Here is an 18833-nt window from a genome sequence, read left to right on the forward strand (position 1 = left end):
TCCTCCAGGAAGTCGGGCCGCGGCCCCACAGCGGCCGACTCCGCGCTCCCCGACACCTCCTCTTGTCGCTCCTCCTCCTCACAGGTGCCCAGCTTGGCACCAGGGGGTACTTCCCGAGCCTCGTCGGAGGAGTTAGCCACCAGCACCGTGACTGACTCCTCCCCCGCTCCTTCGAGACTCCGTCCGGCTGCCACACCACCAGGCAGCTGCAGGCCCTCCATAGACTCCACTGCGCCTTCCGCTGGCACCGCGCCCGACCGGCAACACACGACCCCGTCCTCCGTCCCCGGGGCAAGGTGCAGTCGCTCCCCCGCGACTACCTCTACACAGCCGACCTCTTGGAGCAAAGGCGCCTGTCCGCGCAGCCTCTCCAGCTCCCGTTCACGGTCGGCACAGGCCTCGCCCTGCGGCAGGTAGTCGAGGCCCAGCACGCACGACTCGTCTCGATCGGCGACGTCCGTCGGCCGGCGCTCCACAGCGCTGCCTACGCCGATACGAGCCCCCACTGGGCCCTCAGACTGCACGCAGTGCCCCGTGACGCCACACAGCCTTGTGGCGCTTCCTGAGTCGTGGCGGCCAACATGTCAGGCCGCCCCAAGGTCCATTCGGCGCTCCCCACCAAGCGGCCTGGCTCGTCCACTGAGCTCCGTAGCGCTGTTGTCAACTGCAGCGCCTTCTACGCCTCGCCCCAGCCCTGGGTAGCAGCTATCATCTCACACTGGGCCTCACATGACAGCTTCCCGTCGTGCTCCGCTGGCTTAAGCCTCCCTGAGCGCCGGGAGACTGAGGGGCCACAGCGGGGAGAATACGGACCACGTGGGCTGCAAGCCGGCCAGCATGGCGGGGAGGGAGGCGGTGAGAGAGGCAACGAGGCGGGGTGAATGGGTCCGTTTCCAGCACCAGCTGGACCTAAGGGAGCGGCTCCGACGGCTCCCCAGCCAGGCCTCAGGGGCCCTTGCCAGGGGACCCACATGGAGCCCAGCCAGCCCGCCACCCCGGCGCCCGCCGCCAGCCCACGTGACGCTCTTCGTTCCTACGCGCACCACGTTGCCACGTACCTCTCGTCGCCGCCTCCCCGAACGGCGGGAAACTGAGGGGCTGCATTGGAGAGAGAGCGGACCACGTGACCTGCGAGCTGGCCGGCATGAAGGGGAGGGAGGGGGTGAGGGAGGCCACGAGACGGGGTGAATGTGTCCGGCTCCAGCACCGGCTGGACCCATGGGAGCGGCTCCGTTGGCTCCCCAACTCCCTGCGGCAGCTACTGGTTCCACCACGACGCTACCAGGCTCCAGGGGTCCCTCCCAGGGGCCCCAGATAGGCCCCAGCTGGACCGCCGCCTCGGCGCTTCCCGCCAGAACTGAGCCCCGTTCCTCCGCTGCAAGATGGCGGACCTGCTCGCGTGCCCTCTCGTCTGCCCTCTCGTCCGCCCTCTGAGCCTGTGCCTCACGAGCCACTGCCATTTCCTGACTCACAATGGCCCTCACGGCAGCGATCAAGTCCATCTGGCTCGGTGTAAACTCGCCCGCGCCGGCCTCGGCCTTGCCCTCCTCCCGGGACGCCATGACGGCTCGGCGTAACTCACTGTTCCCTGTTCACTAATCCCACTCCTGACACCACTGTTACGCCACCACCCCCGCTGAACACACTCCACAGCACGGGCAGGCGGTGGCACCTCAGCCACAGACCACCACACGCAGGTCGTGAACACTCCAGAACAGCGAGACACACCACACCGTCACTCCCTGGAGCCGCCATCACACCACGAGGCAAGCCAGACAGGGCAAAGAGACTCAAAGTGTAGGTTTTCTCTTTTACTGGACAGCTCCAACACCGTACAAGCACTGGTTCACGAGGCACAGTAACTCCCAGTACACAGAGGGGGGCAGACACAGCACAGTGCTCGCTACTACGGGCAGGGCACACGCTAGCGGGCAGCACGTCTCTGTTCTATCGCAGCTCAACTCTCTCTCCTCTGAACTAACACCCCCACACACAAATACACAGATAACACATACAAATATACCCTTATAACAATATATATATATATATATATATATATATATATATATATATATATATATATATATATATATATATATATATATATATATATATATACACACATACCGAACAGTACAGTCTAGAACGTTACAGTATATTCGATCACACAGGAATGAGCATGTAGCAAAACTATGGGCGAGTTGGCAACACTTCCCGCCTAAGGAAAAAAATTCTATTTCAAAAGTACCTAAATACCGTTACCGGTATTACCGGTATTTTTGAGGAAATACCGGTATTACCGGTACCATGACTTATACTGGGAAGAGGCGTACCGGTTTTATTTCAGAAAACCGGTATCGGCAATACCGGTACGTACGTATTTTTGTCGATACCGCACATCCCTATAGCAGAGAGGGGTTTGAGCGGAAAAAAATTAATGTGATACATAGAGCAATGAAAGATGAGGGTCTGAACAAGTGGAAGAAAGAGATGGAGAAGAGAAAGCTTTGGACCGGTATAAGGGGAGAGATCTGGACCGTATTGGCTATACAGACAGGGCCACATGTGGCAGTCACTGATCTCTGTTATAACTGGATTGGCTTTCTCTGTATTAGCCTGGTTATAATCCTGAAGCCCGCAGCCGCCATCTTAATCAGAAGGCTCCTAAACGTTGCATTTCTACTCTAGTTGATATTAAGTTGAAGGAAGAGAGAGGGTTTTCTTTACAGGAAATTTGTTTGGGAATTTCATCAGAAGTCATTAAGAAAAAAAAAACTCCTTTGGGTACCGGTACCGGTACCGGTACTAACGGTACTTGAGTTTTCGGTACCGGTACTACCGGTACTCAAATTAACGGTACTTGCCCATCCCTACTGAACGACGCCCAGCTTCCCATCTGTCAGGCTTGCCTTTGGCGCACCGAAAGGGGCGATGTCGCTCGTGAGAATCCAGTCTCAGTTATAGCCAAAGTGAGTTGAAGACCGTGAACAGTTCTTTCCTCACCTGAAAGGGGCGATGTCGCTCGTGAGATTGAGCTCGCTCCCACAACCTAGTGCGAGGAAGGGGCGTTAGTCTCGGCCCCAAAATGCCTTGGTGTGACGTCACTGGTATTTTATTTCCATTATAAATATTTACCGTTCTCCCGCAATAATTAAAAGAAGGCAGATTGACCACTTTTGGCAACGATATACCCTGTTTTGACCCCTGACACCTCTGAATTTTGTTGACACTACAGATTGTAGGGGAGATATGGGAGCACAACAGGCCTCTTTGTTTCAACACCCATCTCTTCCCTCTCGCTCTCTCTCTCTCTCTCTCTCCCTTCTCTCTCAAACTTAATTCTTTCTCTCTCTCCTCTCATACTTTTCATTTTTTTCCTCCTTCTCTTGTGTACTTCCTTCTTTCCTTTCTCTCTCTCTCTCTCTCTCTCTCATCGAGAAACCCACATACATATATAACTGGTTGCGCAAACACCCCAGGTTAACTCTATTTACATGGGGAAAAATACCATTACAATTGTAGTACATTTCGGGCCATTACATGTAAACACCTTGCACAGCTTCTGTAGTTTAATATTCTTCCTTAGTAGTACAATTCACTCTTGACTCTTGTGCACTGGCCACTCTTACTATGACTGGGACTGACTCCTCTCGCCCTCTTCTCCTATATATATACCGAACAGTACAGTCGAGAACGTTACAGTATATATTAGATCATACAAGAACATGTAGCAAAAATATGTGCGAGTTGGCAACACTTCCCGCCTGGCGCTTGGCCGCAGGCCCCGCGGGGTGTGCGGGCGGGGCCTTGCTCCTCGCCCCCCTGCTCGCTCCTCCCAGAGTCTTCCAGAGGCCCATAGACCCCGGGGGAAGCTTCCAGCACAACAATACACTACCATATATTTTTCTCATTATTCTATTGTAGGTATACCAAAGTGCAATAAATTTATGATCATGATATGCAGCAATGTCTCATCAACACGATGATCGGCTCAGTTTTCCAAAATATCATAATGGTGGCTAGCTAATAGTGGTTAAGTGTAAACATGTGGAATCATGGAAAGGTCGCCAATCCGTCACCGTATGGCGGCCGACCACAGAGTTACAGGCAGGAGCAGTGGCTTCACCTCTCACCGTGGCGAGAGACTGGAGTTGAACCATGGAGGTATTATGGGAGGAGCCGCCATGACGTCACGAACGCGAAGCCAACGCGCTATTGGTCCGCTGTCTCCCCACCCCCCTTAGACTCAAAACATATATCAGCTGATCCAGTAGACGCATTGAAAGTGCATACAATCCCTGCCTTTTCTGAGTGTAGGTAGGAACAACCCCTCACATAACTATTGCTTAATGACACTTTCATAAGCAGGTCTGGGTGCGAGAGGGATTTAGGGGTCTGAGTGAGCTCCTGATCTCCGTCCAAGGGCACAATGCATTCATGCTAGAAATCGAGCAAATAGGGTACTGGGATTTATTTGAAGGAGCCAATAGAAGGAGCAATAGAAGCGCCGAAGTCTTCCTCAAACTATATTTAGTATTAGTTAGACCTCATCTTGACTATGTGGTTTAGTTCTGGTCACCTGGATATCAAAGTGTTAGAATCGGTGCAGAGGAGGATAACGAAGATGATTCAGGGGTTGAGAAACTTGCCATACGAGGAAAGACTCAAACAGTTAAACTTGCATTCTCTAGAAAGGCGAAGGGTGCGTGGAGACATGATCGAGGTTTATAAATGGATGAAGGGGGATAATTATAAGGTTTTGTTGGTAAGAGAACCGGGTAGGACACTAAGTAATGGGTTTAAACTGGATAAATTCAGATTCAACAGGGACATAGGCAAAAATTGGTTTACTAACAGAGTGGTTGGTGGATGAGTGGAACAGGTTTGCAGTCACGTGCTGATTGCCAATACAGTTGTCACATTAATAAATAGATTAGATAAATTCATGGACAGCGATATTAGGTGGGGTTAGATACACGGGAGCTTAGATTCAAAGGAGCTGCCTTGTACAGGCCTACCGACCTCTTGCAGACTCCTACGTTCTTATGTTCATATGTTCATATGGCTGCACGAAAAGGGAACGTAGTGGTTCTACATCATTTCACAGGTGAGTTGAGAACTGTATAATCAGATAGGGCTACATATGATAGAAATCTGCAGTTCTGTTGTACACTGACATTGAGATTTCCAGGCGGCTGCCAGGGTACCTGTCCTCGACCTGGGCTGAGCTGTATGCCATACTTGAGGCTCGCCACACTGTAGCAGCTTTTCGCAAAGATGTATACTTGTTTGTTGATAGCCAGGCTGCATTACATGAACCTGTGTCCTCCTCCCCTACAGACTGTGATCTTGTGACTAAGTGCCTGACTGCCCTCCGTGCCCTTGAGGCCGCAGGTGCCACGGTCCACTTCACCTGGGTGCCCTTCCATCCAGCACAATGAAAAGGCAGACTGCCTTGCTCGACGTGCCCTTCAGGATGACACAGTGGACCCTGACACTGACTATACGCTTAGCTATGTTAAGAATATAGTTAGGGATTATTTCCATAATAACATTGCTACCCAACTCAGACACTGCTGTGACAATGGTAGCACCAGCAGCCTCCATTATGCAAGTGTCTCCCACCACTGTTTACCCCTATGGGCGACACAGTGCCCCTCAGGATGTGGTAGCAATGCGTCTTAGGCTAGGCTATAGGTACTACTGGGAGGTTATTAACTCCCCTGTGTCTGCTGCACGCTGTGTGCCAGGCCGAGGGACACACACTGCAACACTGTCATGGAATGCCGGGGCCCTTTCATTGTTTTTTTTTTAAGCCACGGGACTGCCTTGACCTTAAATGTCGTTAATAATAGATCTACATTAAATATATAGGAAAATTTTATGTACTTTTCATAACTCAAGCCATCAATTCTTTTTTTAATTTTTCGTCTAGATGCAAAAACAAGTGGTAAATTCCCTTAGTTCCGCCCAGGAGATCGCAATGTTTTGGGTCTATCTGCCGATTGTAAGCTCCGCCCACAGACTCTGTAAGCTCCGCCCACTGGCTTCACTCGCCTGTATGGGGACGGCGCGGGAAGGCGCCTCCTGTTATAATACCTCCATGAGTTGAACCCTCCAGTATATAACTCTGTGGAGTCAACCAATCCAGTTATAATAGAGATCAGTGGTGGCAACTCAACTCTATTCCATAGAGTTGCTAGTTATAGACTAGAGTGCGTCTGAGGCTGTCTCCGGGATTCACGGCCATGGTGCCGCCATCGCTCCAAGCCGATGATTGCATACACTTCACTCCTACCCGATTTCAGTTTTTTTCCATGTCAAATAGTAGTCAGGAAATCGTGTGTGCAGTCGTTGGCTTGGAGCGGTGGCGTTACCAATTAAGGCCTTTGTATCCTAGAGGCAGCCTCAGACGCACTCTAGTACAGAACTTGAATTCTATGGATAGTACTGCTTTGGCAGTTCACCGACTGGCCACGTGTGGCGCTACCTGTATAGCCAATACGGTGTACGTTTTCGTTTCTTTTTACAGGAGCTGCCGTTACAAAGGCCTGGCCTAGTAGAAATCCCAAGTCAGCTGTGACATCAAGATCAAGATCGAGAGCCGGGTCCACTCAGCTGATCGGCGTCCACGAGTGCCAGCCGCCTCCCCGCCGCCTAGTGTCAGTGCCGCCGCCCGCCACGCCTTTGCCGCCCAGCATGAGGGCTGCGTTACTCAGGACGCCTCTGCTCGCCGTGAGTATGCCGCGTACACTGTGCTAGCTGTTGTGGCTGGGCTGCGCCTGCCTGACACAAACGCCGGTGTGTGTGTGCTGTGATTCCATTTTTCCTAAGCATGTTTGCACCTATGTCAGAAACAATATTAAGGCTTACAAGTTTCATGACCCCTTTCCTGACACCTTAATTTTATGTTGGAATTGTATGTCTTAACAGTTTACCGTCCTCCATCTAACTCACAGTAGTCTCTGTGTATCCAGCTCTGGACTTTGAACGGTTAAGATTCGGGTTAAGATTCGTATTAGGTCCGTGCCAGTATCTCATTATCTACCTTATGAAACATCAGTATCTCTTCATATATCTTTTCTACAAACCTTCAACAGTCATGGAAACGCTTTGAAAATCCAATTCAAGGACTTTTTTTTTACTCTTGAAAATAGGGGATAATGTTTACGAAAGCGCGTTGCCTCCTCTGGCGACGGCTGCAACGACGCTGCAGCCGCCGCAGCCGTAAAATAGCTTGCAGAGGGTTTAGGGTCGGGGAGCATATTTAAACTACTCCAACCGAACTTTACGACCTACTAACGGGGGGGCTGCACCCCCCTCGACCCCCCCTTCTAACATGTATATGTGAATTATTTCAGCGAGGAGATATTTCTCGCAACAACGGCTGCACTGTCACCAGAGGAGGCGACGCGTTTTCGTAAACATTATCCCCTATTTTTAAGAGTAAAAAAAAAAAGTCCTTGAATTGGATTTTCAAAGCGTTTCCATGACTGTTGAAGGTTTGTAGAAAAGATATATGAAGAGATACTGATGTTTCATAAAGTAGATTATGAGATACTGGCACGGATCAAGGCTAGCCGGTGGTTTTGCTTGTGTCAGTGATGTCATTGTTTTCCCTGTTTGGTAGATTAAGAAGAGCGTGAGGAAGGTTGCCATGTGGTCATTTTCTACCAGGCGAGTTTTCTCCCCCTGATTTACACTTCATACCAAATCCCACCACAAGAAGTGTCACGGGGCCAAGTGTGACACTTCAACTGACGGGTACTGTAGCATCATAAAGTCTGATGAAGCTTAGCAAAGAAAGATGGACCCAGAATCCCTGAAGCCAATTAGACACACAAGGTGTCCACCAGCTGCACTGCAGCAGCCAAAGCAGTTGCAGTCAGATGATGTCAGATGATGACTAAGTACTGTAAGAGCTGACTATAGCTTGATAAAAATAGACTGATCACTGGTGTTATTTTAACAGTCTTATCCATTTTAAAAGGGAAAATATCAGCTCATTGCAGTTGCGTGAAATAGGCTTTCAGAGTGCCTAGAATGCAGGAAATGCATCCCAGGCCCCCCTAGCATGTGTTAATGCCTCCGACATTCGTGCCATCAGGTCCACCATCAGCCCAAGTAACCCAGCCAAAGTTTACCCAGCCTGTGGGCCTGCACACTATGTACTGCCTGGATGGCATGTTACTCTCTTCTTTGTTGTTTACTTGCAACAATAAAATAATTATCAATCAATCAATCAATCTTAGGTTAATGTAAATACCTTAAATAATGTTTAGTTTGTGTACATACATAGTTTAATTATTACCATTACTCTATTATTTTTTTTATTTATTACTTTTATATCTATGAGCATCAGTATTTCCATCATTGTGATGCAGTTTTCTTATTAAACCATTTATTATTATTATTATTATTATTATTATTATTATTATTACACAAACAGACCCCTAAATAAATGTTTGAAATTTGGATATTATGTTTTAATATTTTCATTATTTTAAAAATGCTATTTATGCAAAAAATAATAAAAGTTGGAAGTCTCCTATACCTTGTTTGATTGTAGTGTTACATTTTGTACGAGAATAGACAAAGGAATATTTTTCCATTTCAAAAGTAGATACTGTTTCCGGTATTACCGGTACTTTTTAAGGAAATACCGGCATTACCGGTACCATGACTTATACCGGGAAGAGGCATAACGGTTTTATTTCAGAAATTTTTTTGTCGATACCGCACATCCCTTCGTGGCACACACATTACACACTACTCTGTGTATCATTTCCTTCAGCATCTTGAGCTTCACAATGAGGGACTGATCCTTCTCCCATCCTGGAAGTGGGGAAGGGAGGGGAAGAGTCTCACGGCACAGACGCTGAGGGAACAGGAGGTGGCAAGGGAGGATGATGTCCAGATGTTGAAGGGCCCACTGGAGGCTCTGCTGCAGCTACTTGCTCACTCTGGCAAGTTAATCACACTCTCCATCCTCTCCAGCGTAGAGCGGCACTATTGTTAGCCTGAACAGTCTGCCTTGGGTGTGGGCGGAATTATTGAGAGAAAAGTGTTGGCAGACTGTGGCCACAGAACCTCTCTCTGTCTGCCCTCCTTGCCACTCAGTAAATAAGATCTTGCAGAGAGGTGCCAGGCAGTAATTTGTTCTTCATAGGTCACCTCACTAAGTAACTTTTTGTATACTGTATGTACCGTATTTGACGGCTTATAAGATGTACTTTTTTCCAAAAAAAAATGTCCCCGAAAATTACCCTGCAACCTATAAGGTCAAGGTTCAGCTTTGGGTTACTGGCTAGTGAAGTATTAGTGCTGCAATGGCACGTGAGTGAAACCGCAAACCTCTGCGTAAACATAAACAAGGTGGTGAGCGCTGTACTCCAACAACAACAACTCTTTTCTAAAGTAACAGTGTACAACAGTAGTACTTACTGCTACTTCATATAAAATAACACCATTCAGGAAGAAAAGTAAACTAGCGGACGTTTGTACAGTAATCCCTCGCCATATCACGGTCTCGCTGTATCGCGGATTTTCAAATTGTATCGTATCCCAAATTTTTCGCTATATCGCGGGATTTTGTGGTAAAATAAGCATTTTCTAGCCTAAAAAATGAAAACGTAGGTAAAGGTAGGAACACGCCTAAATAAGCACCTACGTCACCCACCTATTTTTTTTTTCGTCGTGGCCTATTGCGCCGTTAGTCTTTTCCCTGGTTCACTCCTCCCCCACTGCCTTTCTTTCTTCTCCCTCGCCGTCTCTGTATTTTTCTCATTCCTTCTCATTTCTTTCTTCTTTTCCTTTCACCTCCCTCACAGTTTTTCTCTTTTAATCTCTTTCCCTCCCACTCACACCCTTTCTCTCCCCCTCTTTCCTCACCTTTACCTGACCCTCCCTACCTCTCTCTTCTTTTCCCATCCCATTTCCTCCACCCATTTCCCTTGTTTCCTCCTTTCTCACACCCTCTTATCTTTAGTCTTATCTCTCACTTTATCACTCTTCCTCCCTTTCTCCTTCCCCATTAGATTATATGAACACATACACACACACGCACGGATTATCGGATTGCCAGTTTGGATTCAGGAGAGGGAGATCTTGTGTCACCAACTTGTTGTGTTACTACTCAAGGGTGACAGATTTAATACAAGAGAAGGCTGGGGGGATGGAGTGTACCTGGATTTGAAAAAGGCATTCGACAAAGTACCACACAGAAGACTAATTTGGAAAATTAAAAATAGGGGTGGAGTGGGTGATGGACTGATTAGGTGGCCGGAGGACTTCCTAACTAACATGGAAATGAGGACAATAATCAAGGACAGGGTTTCCAACTGGTGCCCAGTGAGGAGTGGGGTCCCACAAGGTTCAGTGCTGGCGCCAATAATGTTTGCTGTTTATATAAATGATATGGTGGACGGAGTGACCAGCTATGTGAGTTTGTTTGCAGATGATGCAAAGCTATTGAGACGAGTGAATGATGTGAAGGACTGTGAGGCATTGCAGAGGGACCTGGACAAAATATGGGAGTGGAGTGGTACATGGCAGATGGAATTCAACCTTGGGAAATGTAAAAAAATAGAGTTTGGTAGGAGCGGTAGAAGATGGAATATGATTACAAGATGGGAAGTGAGATAATATGCAGAGGAATGGAAGAAAAAGATTTAGGAGTGACTGTCTCAGAGAACATGTCACCGGACAAACACATCAACAGGATAACGGGACAAACTATGAATTTGCTGAAGAACATAAGGATGGCATTTGTGTATTTGGACGAAGAGATGATGAAGAAAATAATAGTTACAACGATAAGGCCAAGGTTGGAGTATGCAGCAGTGGTCTGGTCTCCTCATGAAAAGAAGAACATAAGAAAGCTGGAAAGAGTACAGAGAGTGGCAACTAAGATGGTACCGGAACTTAGGGATCGGACTTATGAGGAGAGACTCAATAGCATGGGGCTCACAACCCTGGAGAGAAGAAGAAAAAGAGGAGACCTGATAGCGGTGTACAGGGTGGTGAGTGGGATGGAGAATCTGGACAGAGAGGACCTGTGTGTGTGGAGTGAGAGAGAAACGAGAGGACATGGAAAGAAGTTGACGGCGACCACGTGTAGGCGAGATGTGAAAAAGTTTAGCTTCCCAAACAGAAGCATTGAGCTATGGAATAGACTGGAGGAAGAGGTGGTTTGTGCAAGAAACATTCATGATTTTAAGGAAAAGTTGAATAAGCTCTTTTCCCGTATGTCACAACTAGGTAAATACAAATGCACACACACACACACACACACACACACACTCACTCGCTTGCTCGCTCGCACACGCACACACACACACACACACACACACACACACACACACACACACACACACACAGAAGGGGAAATGGGAAGGGTGTGTGGAGGGAGGGGCAGAAGTGAGTCAGGTCATGTCCTGACCAAAGCCCTGACCTGAGTCTCCCTTCTGCCACACCCTCCCTTCACTCCTCTCATTTCCCTTTCTGTGTGTGTGTGTGTGTGTGTGTGTGTGTGTGTGTTTACAACTAGGTAAACACAAACACAGAAGGTGAAATGGAAAGGGGAGGGAGAAAGTGAGTCAGGTCATGTCCTGACTGAAGCCCTTACCTGACTTTCCCTCAGGACCTGACATGACTCTCCCCACTGTCGCTCCCTCCCCACACCCTTCTCTTTGTTTTCATCCTCTTTATCTCTCTCTGTTTCCTCCACTACTTTTCCTTGTTCTCCCTTCTTACATCCTCTATTGGTATTTTTTTCATGACTCACTCTGTTCCTCTCCTCCCTTTCCCCTTCCATATTTACCTAATTGTGATATAAAAGAAGTGAGCTATGCTCATATTGTCCTTTCTCTGAGTATTCTTCCACCCCGCCAAACTAATTCCTGCGTGAATTTCGTATTTATGAAGCAAATGTCGAAAGCCGAAACAAGAATTATAGAATCATTTATTGGGACCGCGTCATAACAACGAAACGGCTTAGGAAGTGTTTATAAGAGTGGGAAAGGTCAATAGGAGTGTGGGAAAGATTTGTAAGAGTGTGGGGAGGGTTTATAAAGCCTTAAAATATATGTAAATAATTAAAAAAAATATAAGATCGCTACTTCGCGGATTTTCGCCTATCGCAGGGGGTTCTGGAACCTAACCCCTGCGATAGACGAGGGATTACTGTACACCAAACCTGACGACACATGCAAGACCTGCTGTGGTCCTTAGTATGGAGCCAGGGATCATAAAACTCTGACAGACCTTCATAAAACTTAAACTTTCTTTAATTGATTGACACAAACAATAAATGGACAATATTGATGAGATATTGAGAAGATTAGTTATTATTTGGTATTTACAAGTGCCTGTTTCTCCATATTGCGCTTATCTTTTTAACATTTTTACCTTACATACATGTTCAGCAAACCTTGAAGCACATTCAAGTTTGAAATTTCACACTTCCTTATGTTTTAAAAATGTACTTAATTAATACAACATCTAGAATTATGATGTAGAACTATGATAAAAAAAATCGGTACCAGACCGGTACCAGACTGCTCGGTACTGGTACCAATACTAGCCAGTCGCTCATGGTGTCCCTCATTTCTTCCTCACACGAGTGAGGCTGAGACTGAGTGCCTGAGTGGATATCTCGGTGATATGGATATTCTCTCTCTCTCTCTCTCTCTCTCTCTCTCCACTGAATGTAGTGAATACTTATTTTTCGATAGAAACCTAACTCTTGTTTGATTTAAATTGTTTTTGATTTACGTGACTTCTTCTAGGACACAATACTCACGAAAATCGAGAGTTACCTAAAATTACCATCTCTGACAATGTTGCTGTCTGCCATATTTGTTTTTGTCTCAAAGCAGTACCCTCGAGTCTAAGAAGAACCAATTGTGGTGGGTCCCAGCAGTTATTAAGGGTTTTAAACGTAAAATATAGGGATTTAATAAGGATCTTGATATGTACATGTGAAACTTTTAAAAATATCTGATAGTGGGAAGGGCTATGAATGTCAGGCGTAAAAATCTTCGCCTGACACTCCTAGGTTAAACCCATTAATTATATATTTTTAAATGCCTGCCCAAATTGGGGAATGCGTCCTATAAGCCCATGCATTGTATAAGCTGTCAAATACAGTAATTATTGTGGTTATGCCAAAACAAAAGCATTGTGGCAGACTCCAAGAATATGTGCATGCCATGAGAATTTAAACTGCAAGGGATGCTTTACATAGCATTTTAAACCATGTCTTTACACATGGATAGATGTAAGAGCTTACCCTGGCACAGGCCTAGCCCACAGCTCCTGTGGGGCCATATTTGGAAAATGCATTTTTTGAGGACACGTATACTACTCGTCAGTTGGTGTTGATCTCATACTTTTTTTAATTTCTAAGGCCTTTCAAAGCGCATCTAATCATATTCTGCTTGAGAACCTATACAAAATTGGGATCAGGACATCCTACTTCTTTGGATAAATTGATTTTTTCATTACATATTTATGGATGTGTGGAGGCTCAACAATCAATGAAGCCAGTCAAGAAGGAAGAGATGTTAAGCAGACTTGAGCAGTTTATGTCAGAAACTCTTGCTGTTCGTTTCTGGGTTCAATATAATGTCTTTACTTGCAAAGCATTTCGTTAGTATTGCTAGAAAATTGCTATGAAAGCGAAGTGGAATTTTTAGACATTATTGGAGTGAAGAGTTCAGTGCTAGAGGTGGAAGTGACCACTGTAGTGCCATCAGGGTCAAGGGGAGGGGGGAAAGAGGAAGTAAAATTGAGACATTTCTTTGGTTAAGTACCATAAGTCTCAAGAATAATTAGAGTTTGCAACATTTGACATTTTTTATTGAAAGGTTCTCTGCTAAGTTGACAGAGTAAATTTGTCACAATTCCAGGCATATTCCTCTTCTTCAATGTCTTTATATTCCTTTATGGAGTTGGATGGGCTATGAGTCTCTCCCACTTGACGATCGTAGACTCTCCTTCCTGTTCATCCTTCTCATGTCTTTCTCCGCACACTGCTGTCTATTTTTTTTTCTTCTTCCAACGGGTCTCCTCCCTTCTACCTTCACCTCTGTAGCTCTTCTAGGTATAAGGATAGCATAGAGCAGCACTTTTGTTAGCTTGAACAGTCTGCACTATGTGTGGGCAGAATTATTGTGAGAAAAGTGTAGCTAGACTATGGCTACAGAGCAGCCCTGTGCAACCTGCGGCCCGGGGGCCGCATGCAGCCCTTAAAAGACCTTCCAGTGTGGCCTGATCCTTCAAAACTGAATACTGTACAGTGCGGCCCGACTCTTTGAAGCTCAAAACTAGATGTACAGTGGGGCCAACTGCCAATCCACACACACACACACACACGACTGTTATCCGTTGATATTTGAATATATATATATATATATATATATATATATATATATATATATATATATATATATATATATATATATATATATATATATATAAACACCCCAATGTGTGGCCCTCCATCACGTACAATTCTTGAATAGTGGCCCTTCCTGTGAAAAGGTTGCACACCCCTGCTATAGAGCCTTATCCTCTCCAGGCATATATATAAAGTTAATCTAACTGGTGCATGCAAACGTGTTCTGACACCTGCTTGTACCACCCTCCACAGATGAGGCAAAGTTGCTGGCTACACTTGGGCCCCCCTCGCTGGGCAGTCAGCAAGTCACTCCTGGCAGCGCCATGAAGAGGACTGGCTTCTCCATATCCAATTGCAAGAAGGCGCTGGAGATGCATGAGAATGACGTGGAGAAGGTAGGTGTCTCCTGCATCCCCTATGAACACCAACTCACTTATTTCTTTATTGGGCAGCACCAGGGACGTGGTCAGTCATGCTCTTCACCGCTACACTTCCTTCTCTGCACTGTGCATATGGCAGGCTCAAGGTGTGTAGCCAAGTATTTGGTATATTTTGTGGCAGGAATATTCTGTCATTTCCAGAAATGAGTGACTGAACATCCAACTTTTATGTCATCAAGTGGCTTAAACTACTTTTGGGTGGTTGCTTTGCTTTATATTGCTGTCTTTCCTGCTGATGGGTCTTGGTTGGGAGTGTTGGTGGTAGCGAGTGTTATAAGTGCTAGTCGGTTCACGGATAATGAAACTCAGTATCCGTTAGGGTTGCTTTATTGCACAAAAATACAACAAGTCATTAAGACAAACACAACACAAAAAAAAGGTGTTTGTGTGGGTATGCGTTTGTGTGAATGTTGTTTGTGTAGGTTAACATTTAAGTGTTGGTGTATGTGTATAACAATGTGTAACGGTGGACAACAAGAGAACGTGGACGGACAGTCAAAGGTAAACAAATATAAGGAAAGTTAACGATGAAGACGCGACAAGACAGACTGACAGACACAGTGACGATGGACATTACATGAAAACACTGAGAATCTTAGTCTCTCTTTGCAGCACCCCGTTTTCTTGTGTCACTGAGGGGAAGGAACACGCGATTGAAAGCTGGTGACTGCTACAGATATTCCCCAGTGACTTCATAGAAGGAACGATATCTTCCTGTGGTGCAGATGGTGTTGTTTGGCGATGGAGAGATGGGGCGCCTGGTCTGGGGCCAGTAGGTAAGTCGGCTTGACCCTGTTACGGAGACCAAGGTCCTGAGAACCCAGTCTGTCTATCGTGACAGTCTTTCTGGTCCGTCTCAGGACGCGGTATGGTCCTTGGTAGGGCTGTTGCAAGGGCGCCGAACGGCATCCACGCCATTAAGACGTGGGTGCAGGTGTCGAGGTCCTGGTTGACGAAGGTCTTCTTCGGGAAGAGCGAGGCTGCACCGGCTGGAGGCTCCTCATGGCACCTTTGAGGCGGGCGGCTAAGTCCTGGACGCCGCAGGGGCAGTGTCAGGTGGGCGCCAGAAGTTCGCCTGGGAGCCGGAGGTTGGTGCCGTACACTAGTTCAGCCGAGGAGTGGTGCAGGTCTTCCTTCAGGGAGGACCTGATGCCGAGGAGGACCAAGGGAAGAGCCAGGGACCAGTTGTCGCGTTGGGTGGATGCCATGAGGGAGGATTTCAGCTGCCGATGTAAGCGCTCGACCATGCCATTAGCCTGCGGGTGGTAACTTGACGTTCTGTAGCGGCGGATGCCGAACACGCGATTCGAGCGGTGACTGCTACAGGAGTCCTTCATTTCTTCTTCTTTTGACCTGTAACGCTTTGTATCGCTTCTTAGGTCCTCCTCCTCTCGTTTCTCCCTTCTTATTCACATACCTTCCTTTTCAGTATTACATAGCTTTCTTAACTGCAATAAAATCACTTATTTTCACTTATTCATGCATTTGTTCCCTTTCTTCCAGCACTGCACGAGGAACACTTTTGCCAGCTTCACCATTCTTCTCCTCCCTGTTTCCTTCTTGTCCCCATACAGCCCCAACACCGTGCAGATCGCCCTGTTTTCCTCCTCTAGCCTCCTAGCCCACTCCTCTCCACCTATTACCATCACTACTCCTGCCACTAACTCCCCTCTCTGCCTCTCATAGTTGCTGCATTCCACTATTAGGTGTTCTACTGTTTCTATCTGCCCTGTCCCACAGCTACAGTCCTGGTTTCCCCCGTCCCTGTTCCTGCCGTTTACCTCCAGGCATAGACTTCACAATCTCTTGACGGGAAACGGGGCGCGGGGACGATTCGCAGGGGGCCGATTTTCAAAAATTTAAAATTTAAATATTTTCAAAACCAAAGCAGCTAGCGACCTGAAACTAAAACAGGCACCTCCCTTAGGCATATATGAGTCTCCATGAGCAGCGGTATCAAAAAATTCAAAGTCGCTCCTAATACAATCCCGATTAATTGTATTTTATATAAGTATAACAAAACTTAAAAAGGCTATAAAATCCTCAGATTTTACGCTAGATGCACAAACATCACCAACTGCAGAGATAATCACTTATATTTTCAGAATCAATAGCAATATTTAGCATATCTTATAAGTTTTGCCCGAAATAGCTTATTTTTTTTTATTTAGTGCAATTTTTACGTAAGTTTTAACATCTAATAAATCACTTAATTTTCACATTAGAAACTTAATACTTGAGGAAAGCATGCAGAAACATCTTAATTTTACTCAACAAAAGCAAAATATTCATTTTCTATATACAATCACAACTTATTTTGGTTGAATTCGATGTCACTATTGCCGCAGCACGCCTTGCCGGCTATCTGGCCCTCGTCCCTGAACAATCACTTTAGCCTTTTGGCCTATGACTTAGGGCCCCGGTCAGTTTCCTGGACTTGTACACGTCCCTGTTCCTCGCCGTCTCCTTCCTGCCCTCCTCGATACTGCTCCTCTTCCTGCCGGTCGGCTGCTTCAAGGCCTTGTTCTTCCTCGCTTCTGAGGTCACGTCCTTGGAGAAATTAGCACCGAAACAGTTGAAGAGGGACCTGCTGATGTGCGGCAAGATGGTGTTGGCCAGGTTGTGCCCTCCTGGCACCTGTACCCCTGCAAGGTCGGGTCTGAGGCCGCCAGGAACTCCAGGAGGTGCCTGAACCCGCCCCTGTGGCGCATGGCAAGGAGAGGAACCTCAACCTGCGCCTTCTTGTCCTCCCTGCACATCAGGGAGTCCCACAGCGACATCCCGAAGGACGCCATGTGGGCCATTGGGAGAGATGGTCGCTTCAGGACCGCCTGGCCCGCCTCCAGCTCGACCAGGGCGTCAACATCACAGAGGGCGGTCGCCCCTCTCGAGCTCCACGGTAATCTTCATCTCCTCCTGCTGGGCAAGCTCCTGCTTGCAGCACTGGCCACAGAGGAGTTGGCCTGACCTTCCTGGCCAGGTAGCCGGCGTAGTTGCCGACGCGGCGAGGAGCAACTCGTCGTCGGGCGGGTCCGGCTGGTCGCCGGCCAGCTCCTCAAGCTGGGCCAAGATCACCTCGTCGTCCTCCTTCTCCTCTGCCTTGGCCCGGTCCAGGTCGGCCTGCACGTCCCCGGGGAAGAACCCGACGAGCTGAGTTGCCATGTAGGCACTAACTAAACGTACATTTCTTGTTTCCTAATACGTAAAACTGTGGACTTCACTATCCTACAGTTATCATTCATTTTACGTAAAGATTTCAACCTAAAGTTACGAAAATTTGCCATTTTTTACACAACGTTTTCAAAGTGCACGCATGGTGCTATTTTATATAAGTTACCTTGAATCCTCGACCAAATCACTCTAGAGACACTCCTGCCTGCTTGTATGCACTAAAACTTGAAGATTTCGTCCTGTTTCCACTTAAATTCGGAGTAAGAACGCAGAGTGTGTTTGAGTTGTCGCAGTGAAAGTCGCCATAACAATCGGCCCCTTACGCGAAGCCAGCGCGCCAAGACTGAAGAGATTTCCCGTCAACTAGTTGTGAAGTCTATGCTCCAGGGTTCCTGTTCTTGCTTTAAACAATAGTTTGCTCCCCCAGTCTCCTACATGCCAGTGTACTCCCTCTGGTTTCTGTTTCCTGCTGTACCATTTTAGCGTTGACTTGCCACTCATTCCTTCCTGCCATTTGACTTGTCCGTTCCTTTCAACTGTCTTCTTCACATCCCTGATCTCCATCTCATTCCACTCCTCTCTCAGGTGTTCTCTTCTTTTCCACCTCTCTAACTCTTTCCCCCAGGTGGACTTGTTTTCACTTTCTTGCATTATTTTCTTTGCCCATCTCTCCTCACTACTCTTCAATTTTCTTTAGGAAGCCCAACTTGCCCTTTACAATTCTTTCCTTGAACGTGCTCCAGCCCATATCTCCTCTGATGGCTTCTACCGCTGTGCTCTCAGGGGCTCCTAATCCCCACCTGCCTACTATGTTCTGAACC

General features: G+C 47.0%; 1 protein-coding gene across 1 annotated transcript in view; it reads left to right on the plus strand.

Moving 5' to 3' along the window:
* Positions 1-6500: 6500 nt before the first annotated feature.
* The window catches only part of LOC126999235 (elongation factor Ts, mitochondrial-like), a 33956-nt gene continuing 21623 nt past the window's right edge, over positions 6501-18833 (plus strand). Inside the window, 2 exon segments of the mRNA XM_050861620.1 lie at positions 6501-6735; positions 14654-14796. Coding sequence (XP_050717577.1) covers positions 14725-14796 — 72 coding nt within the window. The 5' untranslated portion in view covers positions 6501-6735; positions 14654-14724.

This window comes from Eriocheir sinensis, chromosome 16, assembly GCF_024679095.1.
Source record: "Eriocheir sinensis breed Jianghai 21 chromosome 16, ASM2467909v1, whole genome shotgun sequence".
NCBI classification, from domain to species: Eukaryota; Metazoa; Arthropoda; class Malacostraca; order Decapoda; family Varunidae; genus Eriocheir; species Eriocheir sinensis.